This window comes from Gouania willdenowi, chromosome 13, assembly GCF_900634775.1.
Source record: "Gouania willdenowi chromosome 13, fGouWil2.1, whole genome shotgun sequence".
NCBI classification, from domain to species: domain Eukaryota; kingdom Metazoa; phylum Chordata; class Actinopteri; order Blenniiformes; family Gobiesocidae; genus Gouania; species Gouania willdenowi.
In genome coordinates, this window is record NC_041056.1 from 12,473,929 (window position 1) to 12,488,889 (window position 14,961).

General features: G+C 36.3%; 1 protein-coding gene across 7 annotated transcripts in view; it reads right to left on the minus strand.

Moving 5' to 3' along the window:
• Positions 1-14,961, minus strand: part of ncam1b (neural cell adhesion molecule 1b) — a 96,481-nt gene that overhangs the window by 27,588 nt on the left and 53,932 nt on the right. For 5 of the 7 annotated variants that reach the window (XM_028464179.1, XM_028464184.1, XM_028464178.1 and 2 more), the window contains one exon: positions 3,377-3,406. The exons of the other annotated variants lie outside the window; for them this stretch is intronic. In XM_028464179.1, coding sequence (XP_028319980.1) covers positions 3,377-3,406 — 30 coding nt within the window. The remainder of the gene's footprint in view (positions 1-3,376; positions 3,407-14,961) is intronic. 7 annotated transcript variants of the gene reach the window in all.

Genomic DNA, 14,961 nt, shown 5'->3' on the forward strand with positions numbered 1-14,961 from the left:
ATTTCTCATCCAGAGAGAGAAGTTGATTGAACTCCAAAAGAGCATTTTGAATTACCCTGGACAATTACATCTCATCAATAAGACATTTGTCATATGCTAGTGAACTTGAGTGCTGCTGTCATACAGGAAGCATGTTTTTACCTCACAATAACCTGTTGAAACAATCCTTAATAATTAACAATAATTAGTATCTTCTAATGTTTTTGTGCCTTGCAAAACAAAAAAAAGAATGGAGCCCTAAGCGTACATCTAAATACGGAAGCGTTTAAATACAGTAATTGTACGTTTCTCCGACAAAAATAAACCAACAGCAGAAATCTACCAAAAGCATCATTAGCTATTAGAGGAGATGAGAGAAAGAGACACAGGGGAACATTGTTTTTGAAAACAATGCACACTAAAAGCTACGTTGCACACTTTGTCTCACCTTGTAAGTGTCCCTGCATACAAATACACCTTTCAATCTCGCCTTTGTCAAATTAGCACTGCCTACGCATCTGCAACAAACATTCTCTGCCTGCTCATTTGGCTCCGTCCCTGTACACCCCTCTGCGTGTCATTTATGAGTGCCATGCTTTTCAGAGCGATGCAAACAAATCACTTCAGAGCCCTGGTGAACTACTAAACCAGATCATGTAGGAAAAGAAAGATTTAATGACTGTACCATAAATGGAAACAGTTGCACTTACAACCTACAAATGTGTTGCAGGCGTGCAGCTGGGATGTCATTTGTGAGTCACACACATTAATTGTTATTTTAGAGGAAAGTCATTTGTTGCCTTAACCCTCCTATTATCTTCAAATATTACGAACACATTTTACCCTTGGGGTCAATCTGACCACAGGGATATTTGATCCAGAAAATGATTTTCAGAAAATTGGTAAAGTGCCTGACACAAAAATGTGGTCATTTGTTGAATACAAAAATAACGCCCTGATAATGAAATGTTGACCTCTCTAGCGCCACCAACAGGCCACACTTTTAGATTAGAATTCATTTATCTTCAATAGTTTTCATCCAAATCTTCTCAACTTTACTGACAACATTAATGACCACAAGAATATAGGGACATCCCGCATGACTATTTGCAACAGCCATTTTGACATTTTACAGGTAGTCACTATCATGCCGGAGCGATGTTATGCTGTTGGATGCTATCAGATTCATGATCCTACTAAAGGAATGTCTTTATATCGTATCTCAAAAGAAACAAAATGGAGAAGCAAGTGGCTGGCAGCAATAAACAGAAAATGTTTGGCTTCCAACTGAACACAAGCGGCTTTGTTGTCTTCATTTTGGAACAGGTAAGTGGTCCCCTCGAAGACCAATAATGGATTTCTCTGTGAGTTTGGGATTTAATGTTATAAATTCACTGTTACCATAGAAATCTGCAATGTTTGTGTGCAGTATCAAACATTCAACATGACGTTAGCTGGACACGTCAGGCTCCCAATTTTCGGGGTTTTTTTAATTTTATTTTGTGATTTAAACATGAAATCAATTGTTAATCAAACGTTTAGCTCTCGCCCTTTTTGATAAAAAGATTGTGCCTTTTGCCACAGTTCTAACGGTGTATGGTTGACTACTTTTAAAAAATATATATATTTTGCAGCAGTGAAAAAAACCTACCAACATTAGCTAGAAACAGAATAAAGAGTAGAGAAGAGAGCCATGGAACAGCTCAGTTAGCTACAGAGTCACTACTGGTAAGTCAGTGTATGTTTTGGTCATTGAATTTTCCGTTCAGAAAAAAAAATTGAAAAACAAAATACGAGTGGTTATTTCATTTCCGTTTTTTCAAATTCACGGCATATTTCTTCATCAGGGTCAAAAAGAGACAAACAATTAAAAATCGTTTGATTTTCAATTTTTGATTCTAAAAACAAAAGTCCTTTATCTTCCTCTTGTAATTACAGATGATAAACAGTGTGACGACATGACGTTCCGCTCAGTTGTTGATTGTAAAAATGGCTAACACTCGGCTAGGGGTCACGTGACTGGGAGGTCCTTATATGAACCCTGCATGTGTGGGGATGTAAGGTCATACTTGGGTCACACACAGATGAAACAGCCTGGGGCCAACTTGACCCCAGATTAACACCAATGTGTGCAATACGCGCAATGAATAATATCACCATAATAATTTTATGCATAATCAATTGTACACATCAAATTAGGAAATGTCATGAAATATGAAGCAACATTTTTTTTTTTATGACAAACTTTGAATGGGGTCAAATTGACTCCAATGATAATAGAAGGGTTAACTGCTCCATGAGCCGCACTAATCATAAAATCTGAGTGAAAAAAATCACAATAACTTTGAGTCCAATGCAAAAGAAACCTTGTAAAACACAAAATAAACGGGATTTACACAAAAAAGGTGATTACTATCAGTATGTGGTTGATGAGATGGTTTCCTTCTTAGTTCCTACTGTGAGGAGCTCCTGATTAAGCTCCTTTAATTTTCTACTTTTGGCAGCCATTTACAACAGATGAATGACATTGCACTATGTCAGCTGGCAAAATGAAATATGGGTCAAAACCACAGTCTTTACACCGAGAGCGAAAAGAAGGAGCCAATTAATTAAATGTGTGGTGCCTGAAAAAGTACAGCCTGGAATACAAAGGGAGCAAAAACAAAAGCCTTGGTTAAAAATGGTCAAACTGAATCGACGCGACACACCCACGAGCAATTCGTCTTAAGAGCCCTGCCCTTGGGATGGGCTGCAGCTTAATGTGCCCAAAAAAAAAATCAATAATTACAATAAAGTTAACTTTAAATCTTCACTTGGTACAGAAATGACACAAGTTGTTTTGGTTATATTTCCCTCAACCGGAAAGAACTAAAGTTATTCCTCATCCTTTTTTCACACGTACAGTATGTGAAACTCTTTTCTGACACAGGATTAAGGAGGAAAAAGGCTTACGTGGGCTGCTTTCTCTTTTTTTGTGCCAATTTTCATGTCTATAAAGAGCAGCCTCTTGTTCTTATTTTCCTAGTTGCTGCACACATGCATCGATCATTTCTTTTTAATAGTGGCCTGAATAATGACCTGTCCAACATACAAATGTCATACATTAACCTGGAATGACTCTGTTCTAAAAGTAACGACAAAAACGCAAAAATGTGTTTTGAAAAGTGTAATGTCTCAAGAAGGTATTAAACAGTTAAAGAGAGTTAAAAATCTATTCAGAGAAAAATGAAAGACAGACGGAAGGAAACTATAGTGTCTAGTGTGAAAAAACTCTTTTGCTTCTGTAATTAGTCTTGTTTTCTTCATTGAAATCTACATCCATTCAAAACTGAATGAGACTCCCCTGACATGAAAAGGTGATTGGGTGTAGAAAAAATAAGTCATGCATTTAGAATACCTTGTGCTGCTCAAGCCGAGTCCATGATGCCTGTAGAAGACAGAGAGACAACAAACAAAAAGGCAGAGCAATTCTTAGAAAGCAATCCTCATCCAAAAGAGGCTGGGATGCTTCACAACGAATACTAAGTGTCTGCTTTATTCTCTCAGTACATGACGACTGGATATCCAAAAAGTCTTGGGGTACACTATGCACAATGCAAAAGGAATTGGATTTCAGAGGATGTATGTAGTGTATAACAGAGAAAGCATTTTAGAAAAATCACAAATAATCAGGGACTGGTTATCAGAGAGGCTCTTTTTCCTTTAAACAGCAATGAGCAGTCATAGCCGTTCTTCATTTTTTTGAGTCAAAACTAATTTTTAGAGCAGTAATCTTTAATGAATAGATTGAGGTTAATTCAACTAAATTTCCTCAGGGATATTTTTTCAATACTCACGAATTAAGAAATAATTTATTGTTGCTTTAAAGCAGCCATTCCTTTAAAACGTGTCCTTTAAAAAAATAAAATCCAAAGCAGCTGAGCATTTATGGCCATTTTAGTCCCACTTTTTGATACTGGAGCCTTGACACCTCAAGGATAAAACCTGTCAACAGTGGCTTCATCCTAAAGGACTCTGAACTACAGTATGAAATTCATTTGATGCGTTACATATTTTAAGCAGAAATAAAAATCCAACAAGGTTGAGAATGTATTAAAAACTATAAGCTGTTTAAAAACAAAGAAAAGCACAAAAGTATAACAAAGGTGTCTCCCCTGGCAACAACAACAACAAATTTGCTATAATTGCTACACACAAATTGAAAACCTTTAGCAGTGCTCCTGCTCAAATAATTTTAATTGCTAGGGTCATACTTTTACAGTAACTTTATTTAATCACTTGGTTTATATAATTGTGTTAAGTTTAGAATGTGTCTGCCTCCTGGCAAGTAGGATGTGGTTTGAAAGGAAGCCTGAGGAAGTTTGGGGGACTCATTTATGCATTCATAACTTAGCTCTCTCTGAAATTACCAACCCAATCTTAATTGAACATTATCATATTATATTGTGAAAGTTTTAAAATATGTATGACAATGTTACCAAAAAAAAAGGCTGTAGATACCTGCATGCTGACATGGAATTTCCTGTGTTAGGTTATTGCTAACGTTAGGCTCATATTAATGCTAAGCTAATGTTAACGTTAGGCTAATGCTAGGTTAATACAATTGCTAGGTTATTGCAAATGTTAGGCTAATGCTAACGCTAGGCTAATGCTAACATTAAGCTAAAGCTAATGCTAGGTTAATGCTAATGCTATGCTAATGCTACACCAATGCTAACATTAGGTCAATGCTAATGCTAGGCTACTGCTATGCAATGCTAATGCTAGGATAATGCTAGTGTTAAATTAATGCTAGGCTAATGCTAACGCTACACCAATGTTAACGTTAGGCTAATGCTAACGCAATGCTAACGCTACTGTTAATGCTAACGCAACTGTTAATGCTAACGCAATGTCAATACTGTTAATGTTACGATAATGCTATGCTAATGCTACAATAATGCTGTGCTAATGCTGTGCTAATGCTGTGTTAATGCTAGGCTAATGCTATCACTATGCTAATGCTAACATTAGGCTAATGCTAAAGGTTAGGGGTTTCAACTTTTTCAACCCATTTAAATTTTTTTCAACTTTTTTCAACCCATTTCTACTCATGCGGTGCGACTCGGGCAACCACCTGCATCCTCACTTGCATTTTCTTCAGGAAATGCAAATATTCTAGTTATCACTGTGCTTTAGTTTGCACTTCCACATATAAATAAATCATAAAACATGATAATATGATAATCTCAAAGACACAGGGTTCTTTTTACAATTTGGAATTAAAAATGACTGCCATCATATGATAAAAACGTGGGGAAAATGTTAGCCCTGCTAATATTGTGGAGTTTCATTGAATTTGTGCTTTATTTTGGAGATATCTAGCTGAAATATTTAAAGCGGAATTAGTTGGTAATTTCATGGTTTCTCTGACATTTTTACTTTCTGCAGTGGGCCAAATTAGATGCTCTAAAGGGCCAGATTTGGCCTCCGGGCCTTGAGTTTGACACGTGTTATAGAGGCACATTGAGCTCAAACTGCTTTAAAGTTGTTTAAAAAAAACAAAAACTAAATGATGATTGAGGACAATTTTACAAGCGACAACAAACTAAAGTAGTTTAAGTTTACACCAAGTTTAAGAACTAATGTTGAATTGTTATGGCATATTAAACTTCTTAGAAACATTTCTTTAAAAAAATAAATATAACAAACTTAGTGTTTCTTTTATTTTCTGTAACTCATAATAAAAAGGCAGCAACTTTTCCTGTAATGTTCCTAAAAAGCCTGCAAGTTCAAGCATTATTAGGGAAAGAACAATCAAAACCAACCCCAGTAACTTCTATGCTATATGCAGCATATTTAGTTTGTTTGATTGGCACAGAAAAAAATATTAGATGACTATAACTTTTTGATTTATTATGATTAAGTAATCAAGGCTAAATCACAGGAATCTTCTTCATCATTGTGAAGAAAAAAAAAACATTGGGAAGATGTCCAACTAAATGTATAATTATTTTTACAGCACAGTAGACACAGATCACCAAAGAAGGCGGTTAAACTGGATAAAAAGCAAATGAAACTACACGACAGAAAAGCCCAACAGCACGAGACAGAAAAGCTCTCTGAGAAGCATGCTCTATGGATTTCATGATGCACAGGAGAAAATGCTGAGCATGGTGATGGACTGTGAGGGCTTTACGCAGAGAAAAACAAAAATACTTCAGAAGAAGAAAAAAAAAAGAACCGTGACAAACATCTATATCATGATGTACAACTTCAAGGAAATGTTGGGTAAATAGAAGCAACCTGATGAAATATTTGTTGAGGGGAAAAGTCATACCCAGCGTAGGAAAAGTTAACTTTTTACACAAACTATTTCAACGTTCATAATTCAACCATATAAATTAAGTTCTCAGTTCCAAAAATGAACTAGTACATGGGTTTTTTCCCCAATATGTCACTGTGAGCTATTCCCCTCAGAATCCTGAAATTTCCCCATTTTTGCCACCTATTCAGTATATAGTAGCCACTGCAGCTTTCACACTTGCAGTAAATTCTCCAAAACAGCATCAAAAACAGGACAATAATCCTTAATAAGGTGTCATTTTGTTTCATTTCAATAACTTTCCAAACCTAGAAACTATTCACATCAAATTATTATTATTCCAACATGTTATTGGCTGAGTAAAAGAGAATCAGCCCAATAAATACTATCAGTCTGACAATCTGGAACATCCCTACACCATTAGCGATCACTTCTGCAGTGTTTCCACTTTGTTAACTATCAACTATTGCCAATTATATTCTTGTCAGATGTTCAAAACAAAATGACAATAAACAACTGGTGGAAAATTGTCACAAAACAGAAAATGTGATAACCCAATTGCTTCTCAAACTGAGAACAATATGACAGTATGGTCCTTTGTTACAACGCAGTTGTTATTTCCTGGGGGACAGTTCTCAGTTTTTGTTCTGACATGAATTGTAATGTCAGTGCGAAAAGGGCAATACAAAACGTAATAAACACACAATTAAAACAATGCTTCAAACAGAGTCACAGCTAATCTTGACTCTGTTTGCTGGGTATGCATGTAATGTCAAATATCATCACTGCCAGGCCGATGACCTGCTTCCTACCGCCTTGTGTTTGGACTCCTCCTCATTACCATGTTACAAATCCAGTTTAATTCAAGATATAAATCACAACAACACAAATCAACCCACAGGTTGAATCTTTTCAGTCCTCCATATCTGCTTCTTCCAAAGTGAGATTCAGTGTTTAAGTGCACATGGTTTTTTTTACCATCCAAATTAGGGTGAACCTGTCTTTTTGACAATTTGGAAATGTAAAAAAACAAAAAAAGAAAATCAATAAAAGCAAAGGGAAAACATGCACACTTCACACACAAAAAATAAAGCAATATTTTCAATGTTTGTTTAGTATTTTTACTATTTCCGAACCGTTTCATTATTATTTGGTGCTGAATATTTTGAAATAATTGAAGCCTGAAAACTTGTGAATTGAGCAGAATGTTCAATATGCATTAATTCCGGCAAAACATTCATTATGGAGATTATTTACAAAGCATAAATAAAAGTTCATTAACATTTTCAGTTATGAAACAGACACTCTGGTGGAGTAATAACAGAACTTTATTGAACAAATTGTGAAGTTGATTAAAGTTTTCAAATGAATACACTAATTGAATGTGTACAAATGTGTTAGAATAACCGCATAAGCGGGGTCATTCTATGTCATTTCACAAATGGCCCACGCTTTCCGGTCTCAAAAAATTCAGAATTTTTTACAAATTGTTCCGTGATTATTCAATAGGCACACTGCATATTATTATTTTGATCGAATGACTCCTTTTTGAGATATGGCCAATTTAGTGAGGGCGGTATGTGTCAATTTTTGCTTGTCCATATTTTTCTTGCATTTTCAGCTTCTAATAACTCAGGAACTACATCACATAGGAAACTGGAATTTGGTATAGTAATAAAGCTCTCTGAGTATACAAAATGATCTGCTATACATCCTATCTGGTGGACATGCCAGCCCCTCAAAATTGGAAAAAAGTTTGTCAGGGTTTGGGGCTCGAACATGTTCGGGCCTTCAGTAAACAACTTTGCCTATGTCTCAGCTCCCTGTAATTTGATCAGCTTTGAGCTATGTACATAGACTGTTTAAATCACTAATGATTAGTCACATCTTGGGTGACAGTCTCTTGAAATCCCCCAAAAAACTTAAACCATTTTCATAGGCCCATAACTACATGTGGGAATGTAAGAAAAATCAGATTTTTTTTGTTTAAATTTATAGTATAAAGATGACAACAATTTTTATTTATTCGACTTCGTTGTTTTTATTTTTGAACATCAACTTTGGGGCTATTTCACCACTTGTGAATAATGAAAATCTTTTACATGAGGCCATTGTAGCTTGCCTCTGCGTCTTACAATTATTTGTTGTTAATTTGTTTTTCACCGACCAAAGTGCGTGGGACGTCCTCAAAATTTGTTGAAATGATATGGAATGACCAGGAGAAAAATACTAATTGTGCAAATGTAAAAGGTATCAATAATCATATGTCGACAGATTCTTATTTTATCTAATGCACGCGCCAGTGTCCTACTGTAAAGTAATCTGCAATAGAGCACGACGCTCCAATGTGCAAAGGCATTGAATGCTTTTGTTATCTTTATAGACTCAGAGTCTCAGAGACTCAAACGCTGACCACAGTGGAATAGCAGAGAACTCAAACAGTCAGATTAGGATTTGTGTTAAGCATCTTTGATACTAAAATGCCTAAAAACTGAATCTAACTCTATTTGCTTTGCTCAAACATCCAAACAGCAGATAAACAAGCCGAGCTAGAATTTCCCATGTTTGTCTCTGCTACAGTAAATTGAAGTCGTCACATGAAAGGTCGGACACAATTAGAAGTGCCTTCGAAGATGTTGTCAAAATAGGCTAAGAGACAGAACGTTCACAGTGAAATGCACCATGTACACAAAGCACTTATAATGTTCTGTGACAGGTCCTTAAGAAATGGATTCCTGCACCTTTTAAGAGTCAGTGTGTTGCACATTAGCGTAGAAGCTAGCACGGTGCCCAAAACAGCTGGAAGCCAGCTGGGAGCCAGCAGGGACCCAAGAGTAGCCTACTAGGCATGCTCTAAAAATACTACAACTTCCCCCCCACCCCAACGGTCCATCAAAAAACTATGTGAGCGTTTTTACACATGCATGTTATTAACGAAATATTTCCATCTTTAATAGAATCATTAAACACAGGATGTGATGCTAAATTGTTCCATTTTGTGCCAAAACATGGTAGTAACATGAGGTTTACCATTTGAGAGTGGAGTTGGAGCTGTATCTCAGATATGGGAAGGATGTAAATTTTGGGACACATCATCACGTTCCTTTGAATCAGGGGGTGTTTTGGCCTTTTTAGCACTAGACACTCTCATCAAAGGTGGCCAGCTACAGGGTGATCAAGCCTGAGCTTGTGCCTCATAACTGCCATAACCATTCTCCAGCTTTGGGCCACTTCACACTGGGTTTGTGCCCTGTGTCCTTATTTCTCCCTAGGAAGTGTCGGCTCTTTGCCCTCCCTCTTTGAAGTTCTGCTCTTTGATCTCTTCTTCTGTGGCTGGCTAAAGTCATTCACCGGCATTTCCCAGCCACAGGTGTACACCTGTCCCATTCCCAAGATAATGTTTTAGAAGAAAATAATTTAGATTCCGACTTTGTGTAGGTTCAAAGTTCAATTTTGCATATAAGGGAATCACATTTGAAGACGCTTTCGACTAAAAAAAAAAAAAATCACTTAACTTGTCTACTTTTATCATCTACCTGCTTGCTTCAGTGGTTTTACTGTAAACCTCAGTGCATGCTGATAAACCTCTAATCAAGCTCAGGAGAAACAAGCATTTACGTCACTGATTGCCAACATTTGTCTTCAAAGGGTCTCGAGCGTAAATGTATTTACCTTTAGATAGACAGTGATGTCTACTATTGTGCAATGTAAAAAGGCACAAAAAACAAAGCTTCAGCATAAAGACATCTTTGTTTTTCCACCCCCCACTCATCAAACACCAACTCAATCCATACTCAACGTCTTTATTTAAAACAGGAGGTTCCAGTGACAGGCGGTAATCTCTTTAGAAAAGTGGAAGTAGGAAGTATTCTTGTTTTTATTCCTGGGATCTGCTTGTGTACCCGTCTCTCATTTGTCTTAAATTGTGTATGAAGTAGCAGAGCAAGCTGTGAACATTCTGCAGCAGCAGCCCATAATCAATTATATTGTACTGTCTGCCAACTCACTTTTCTGTCACGGCTTCTATGCATAACACAGTCACACCAAATGTCACTCCTGACTGACAGAACTCTATGCATTTTATTCTGCTGCCAAAAGGCAGAAAACCAAACACAAGAAAACTTCCCATCAATCCTATTTGATCAAAAGAAGATCTCTGAGCAGATCTCAGTTTTAGTAGTGGGAAAACATGAGATTCACACAAAAATGAAAGACAGGCCATTGGGAGTCCAGTCCAACAGAATCAAATGGAAATGCAGCAAACATTTCACCCTGTGATATTTACTCTTCTGACACCAGTGGAAAAAAACACACAGTGTGGTGACATCACTGAAGATGATTTGACACTTGCATACATGCAGTGGTATGCATAGCAACTTCAAAGAAAGTTTTTTTTTTTTTTTTTAAGGTATGATTAATTTAATGCAGTGGCTATCTGTACTGTTGCCATATTAATATAGCAACATTCTATCCATACGCAGGGCCTCTGTTTGGCCGGTTTAGGTCACGTGATAGGCAGTGAGGTGCCGTCAGGGTAGGCAAGGTAGGCAGTGCCTACCCAAGGGTGAATTGATATTTTATTATTTGTTTTAATTATAATATAATTATAAATTATTTATTTTTCCATTTCCAATAGACTACAGTACCTATAAGTTTGAAAGTGTCCACATTTTGTGCGTTTCATAGCCCAAATTACAAAACAGCGCTTATTCCTGGAACAGCTGCACAGTCTTTTTTTTTTTTTTTCACTCCGCTGTAAGGCAGAGGGAGGCCACACCCCCTCCCAAAGGCACATTGCTCCTCTGCCTCCGTTCCCATTGCGTGTTTTTACGTGTTTGCGCATGCGCAGTCAGGTCCCCAAGATGACAACCATATACGTCCAAAGGCAGCATAGAGAGCTGAGGCTGTTCTGAGTTGTTGTCATTTTCTCTGTGTTTCCAACACAAACAACGGATGTGCTGCCGTGTCATGAGATATATCTTGTTGGGAGAGTATGGAGGCTATATTAAATAATTGTTCATGTTTCTTTAATGGTGTTTATGTTGATTTTGTTAGATGGCTAAATGCTTGTTCATGTGGATCTTGTTGGGTTTTCTCTTTCTTATTATGAATTTTATATTTTGATAAGCGCATTGACATGACTTTGTTGGAAATTGCTTTATACAAATAAAATTGATTTGAATTGAATTAACACTTGACAGCAGAAACATATGAAATTGTCATTGGTGGTCTCGATTTGCAACGTGCCTACCCAACCCTAGTGGTCACGGCACGTCACTGATGATTGGTCAGACATTGGTCAGTTTAGGTCACGTGACTAAGACTAAACCTTACCCTAAACCGAACCCTAAAAAATGTTGCGATATTGGGTTATAACCTAACCCTGATTTTAACCCTAAAACGCTACATACGTGTACTTTGGTAACCGGACCAATAGCACCAGGGGTTGTCCGTACGACAACCGTACAAACAGACACTTTCTTAATTTAATGGCTAACTTTACACCGTGAACCAAAAGGCACAAATTGTTCCAACCAGAAAAACTAGACAAAAGTCTCTCTGAACAATCTGCCTCTTTAACAAAGGGTCATTTCATGTAATTTCAAGACATTTTTCTGGCCAGTCTCAAAAAATTCAGAAATGTTTACCAATTCTTCCTTAATAATTCATTTGGCACATATTTTTGTTATGTTACTGGTGAAAAACTAATAAACAGCTACAATTATCTCATGTAAAGGATTTTTAATATGGGCGAGTGAAAATAGCCCCAAAGTTGGGATCCGAAGTAAAAATGAAGAATTTTCAAAATTAAAAATTGTTTTATATCCCAAGAAAGAGTCATCTTTATACTATAAATTAAAACAGAGATCACATTTTTTCTTACTTTCCTACATGCAGTTATGGGTCAATGAAAACAGTGAAAAAAAAAAAAAAAGTCTTTTTTCGAATTTCAAGACTGTCATGCAAGAACCAATGCATATATGTGACTAATCATTAATAATGTGAACAGTCTATGTACATAGCTTAAGGCTGATCAAATTACAGGGAGCTGAGGCATATATAAAGTTGTTTACTGAAGGCCCAAACATATTTCTGCCTGAAATCCAGACAAATGTTTTTCCAATTTTGAGGGGCAGGCATGTCCACCAGATAGGATGTAGAGCAGATACAGTTAAAGGGATCCTCCACTGTTTTTACAAATTTGGCCTAAAACCTTTGCAATGTCCTTATTAGAAGATATAGAAGATATATTTTGCACCATATTCGTTTTATTAACTTTTTAAAGTGGGACTACTTTACCGTTTGAGTCTGTGCTCCGCCATGTTGAAATGACATCATTGATGACATAAATCACCCTTTACAGTCTATTGAATTCTACAGGAGATGAAGCATTCAGGATCATTTAGCAGCTTTTTCAAACTGACAACTTGCTCTGCTTTGGGTTGCTCTAAAAATCAGTAATAGTTAAAAAAGTCGATGTAAACCTCTTTTGTTTACCGAAATTTGATAAACAAAATCCATGACCCGAAAAAAATCTGTGACAGCAGGGGGCGACAGTTCCAACTCTGCTGTTTTGTAGGTGGCATGAAGAAGAGAAGAGCAGCTCCGGTTGCATGAAAATACAGGCAACCAGGATCAGACTACTTCACGCAAGAACCAATGCATATACCTGACAAATCAATAATGATGTGAACAGTCTATGTACATAGCTCAAAGCTGATAAAATTACAGGGAGCTGAGACATATGCAAAGTTGTTTACTGAAGGCTCAAACATGTTAGAGCCCCAAACCCTGAAACTGTTTTCCAATTTTGAGGGGCTGGCATGTCCACCAGATAGGATGTATAGCAGATCATTTAGCATATTCTAAGAGAGTAGGTGGAGCTTTATTACTATAACAAATTTGAGTTTTCTATCTGATGTAGTTCCTGAGATATTACAAGCTAAAAATGGAAGAAAAATATAGACAAACAAAAATCGACACACTCCTCACTAAATTGGCCGTATCTCAAAAAGGAGTCATTCGAGCAAACTAAAAATTGTACCTACTGAATAATCATGGAAGACTTGGTAACCATTTCAGAATTTTCTTAGACTTAAGTGTGTGGGCCATTTGTGAAATGACATAGAATGACCCTAAAATGCTTAGTCACTGTGCCTATATATTGCCTTTGAAAGGAATACAAATTCATATAAACTACAATAAAAAAAATATATTCAGGTTTCCATAAAATCCTCTAATGGCAACCAAATTAAAGTATAGCGTTGAAGCAGATATTATGTGTAAGAATACACATGAAGTTCCACCAAAAAGATAAAACGAATGAAAAACACTGATTATTAGCACTGTCAACACATCAAAAACAATGCAAAATGAAAGCTTGCATTCAACACCACAACAACTCTGAAGACACACAATGTAAAATAATTACAACAAAAAAAAAAAAAAAAAAAAAAAATTCTTTGAGTTTCCCAATTCACAACATTTACTACAAATTATTGTTATTTTCATCACATAGATCCCAAATTAAAATAGTGCTGATGATCAATGCACATAAAGGACAAACATCAAATACACAAACAGAGCAATGTTTAGCAGCCTGTTTCTTGTGTATTCACTGAGGGATAGGCAGAGAAATTATCTCCCAACAATAATTCCACACATGAAGTCTCTGTGATAAAGTGAGGCTGCTAATCATTTTGTTTTGGAAAACTGTGAAGAAATGCAACAGATTCGAGCGTACTGAAAACTACTGTACAAAACCCACTGCCACCATTATGGACATTATGTGACGCGACAAATATCAACTGTACTGTGAGAACAATTACTGTGAACTACTAAAGAAAGCTTATGTTGGCTAAGAAATCTTCTACTTGCCTCAACACAAAGATTCCAAAAATGTAGGATGAAACTAAATCATCAGTTTAATTTAAAATAAATACAAGATAATTTACCACTCAAGAGTTTGTTTTGATCTCCACTGTAAACAGTCTTATTTACATTGTCAGAATAATTTATACATTGCATTGTGGGATGTGGAGTCCACTATACTGATGCTTTGAAGAGTTTTTGCCTCTTTCTTAAAATGATTTTCTTGTGTTTTCATCATGGTCGGAAACTTGCGCCAAAACAATGGTAGATGTTTATTTTGGGGCTTATGGAAATTAATTACAAGTTTACACTTCTTCCTACTCCTTTTCACACATGTACATTGAGAGGTTTAAGTGTTTGTGAATCAAATCAATGGTCTATTTTGCTTATTTAAACTAATGTTCTACATGTTCGAAATAAAGACATCAATCATTCAATCAAAAGATTCAAATCCAGCCGAAATTGAATGTCTCAAGGAGTGAGGTGATATCACAGGGAATACCAGGAACAAACAAGAACAAAAATGGTGTCAAGCAAATCACTGTCCACCTTGTCTGGCAAAGAAATGCAAGAAATCAGTGTAAGAATGAAGTAAAAACACTTGCTATGCATCCGTCTACAGAACTCAACATCCCACAATGCAATGTACAATACTTTTCCGAACATGTCAATAAGAGAGTGTTGACAGTGGAGATCAAAACAAACTTTTGAGCTGCAATTTCAACCTTTTACATCTTTTTTTGGGGCAAATTGTCCTTGACGTATTGATACGAGGCAGACACTTTTCTAATTACCCCCAATAAATA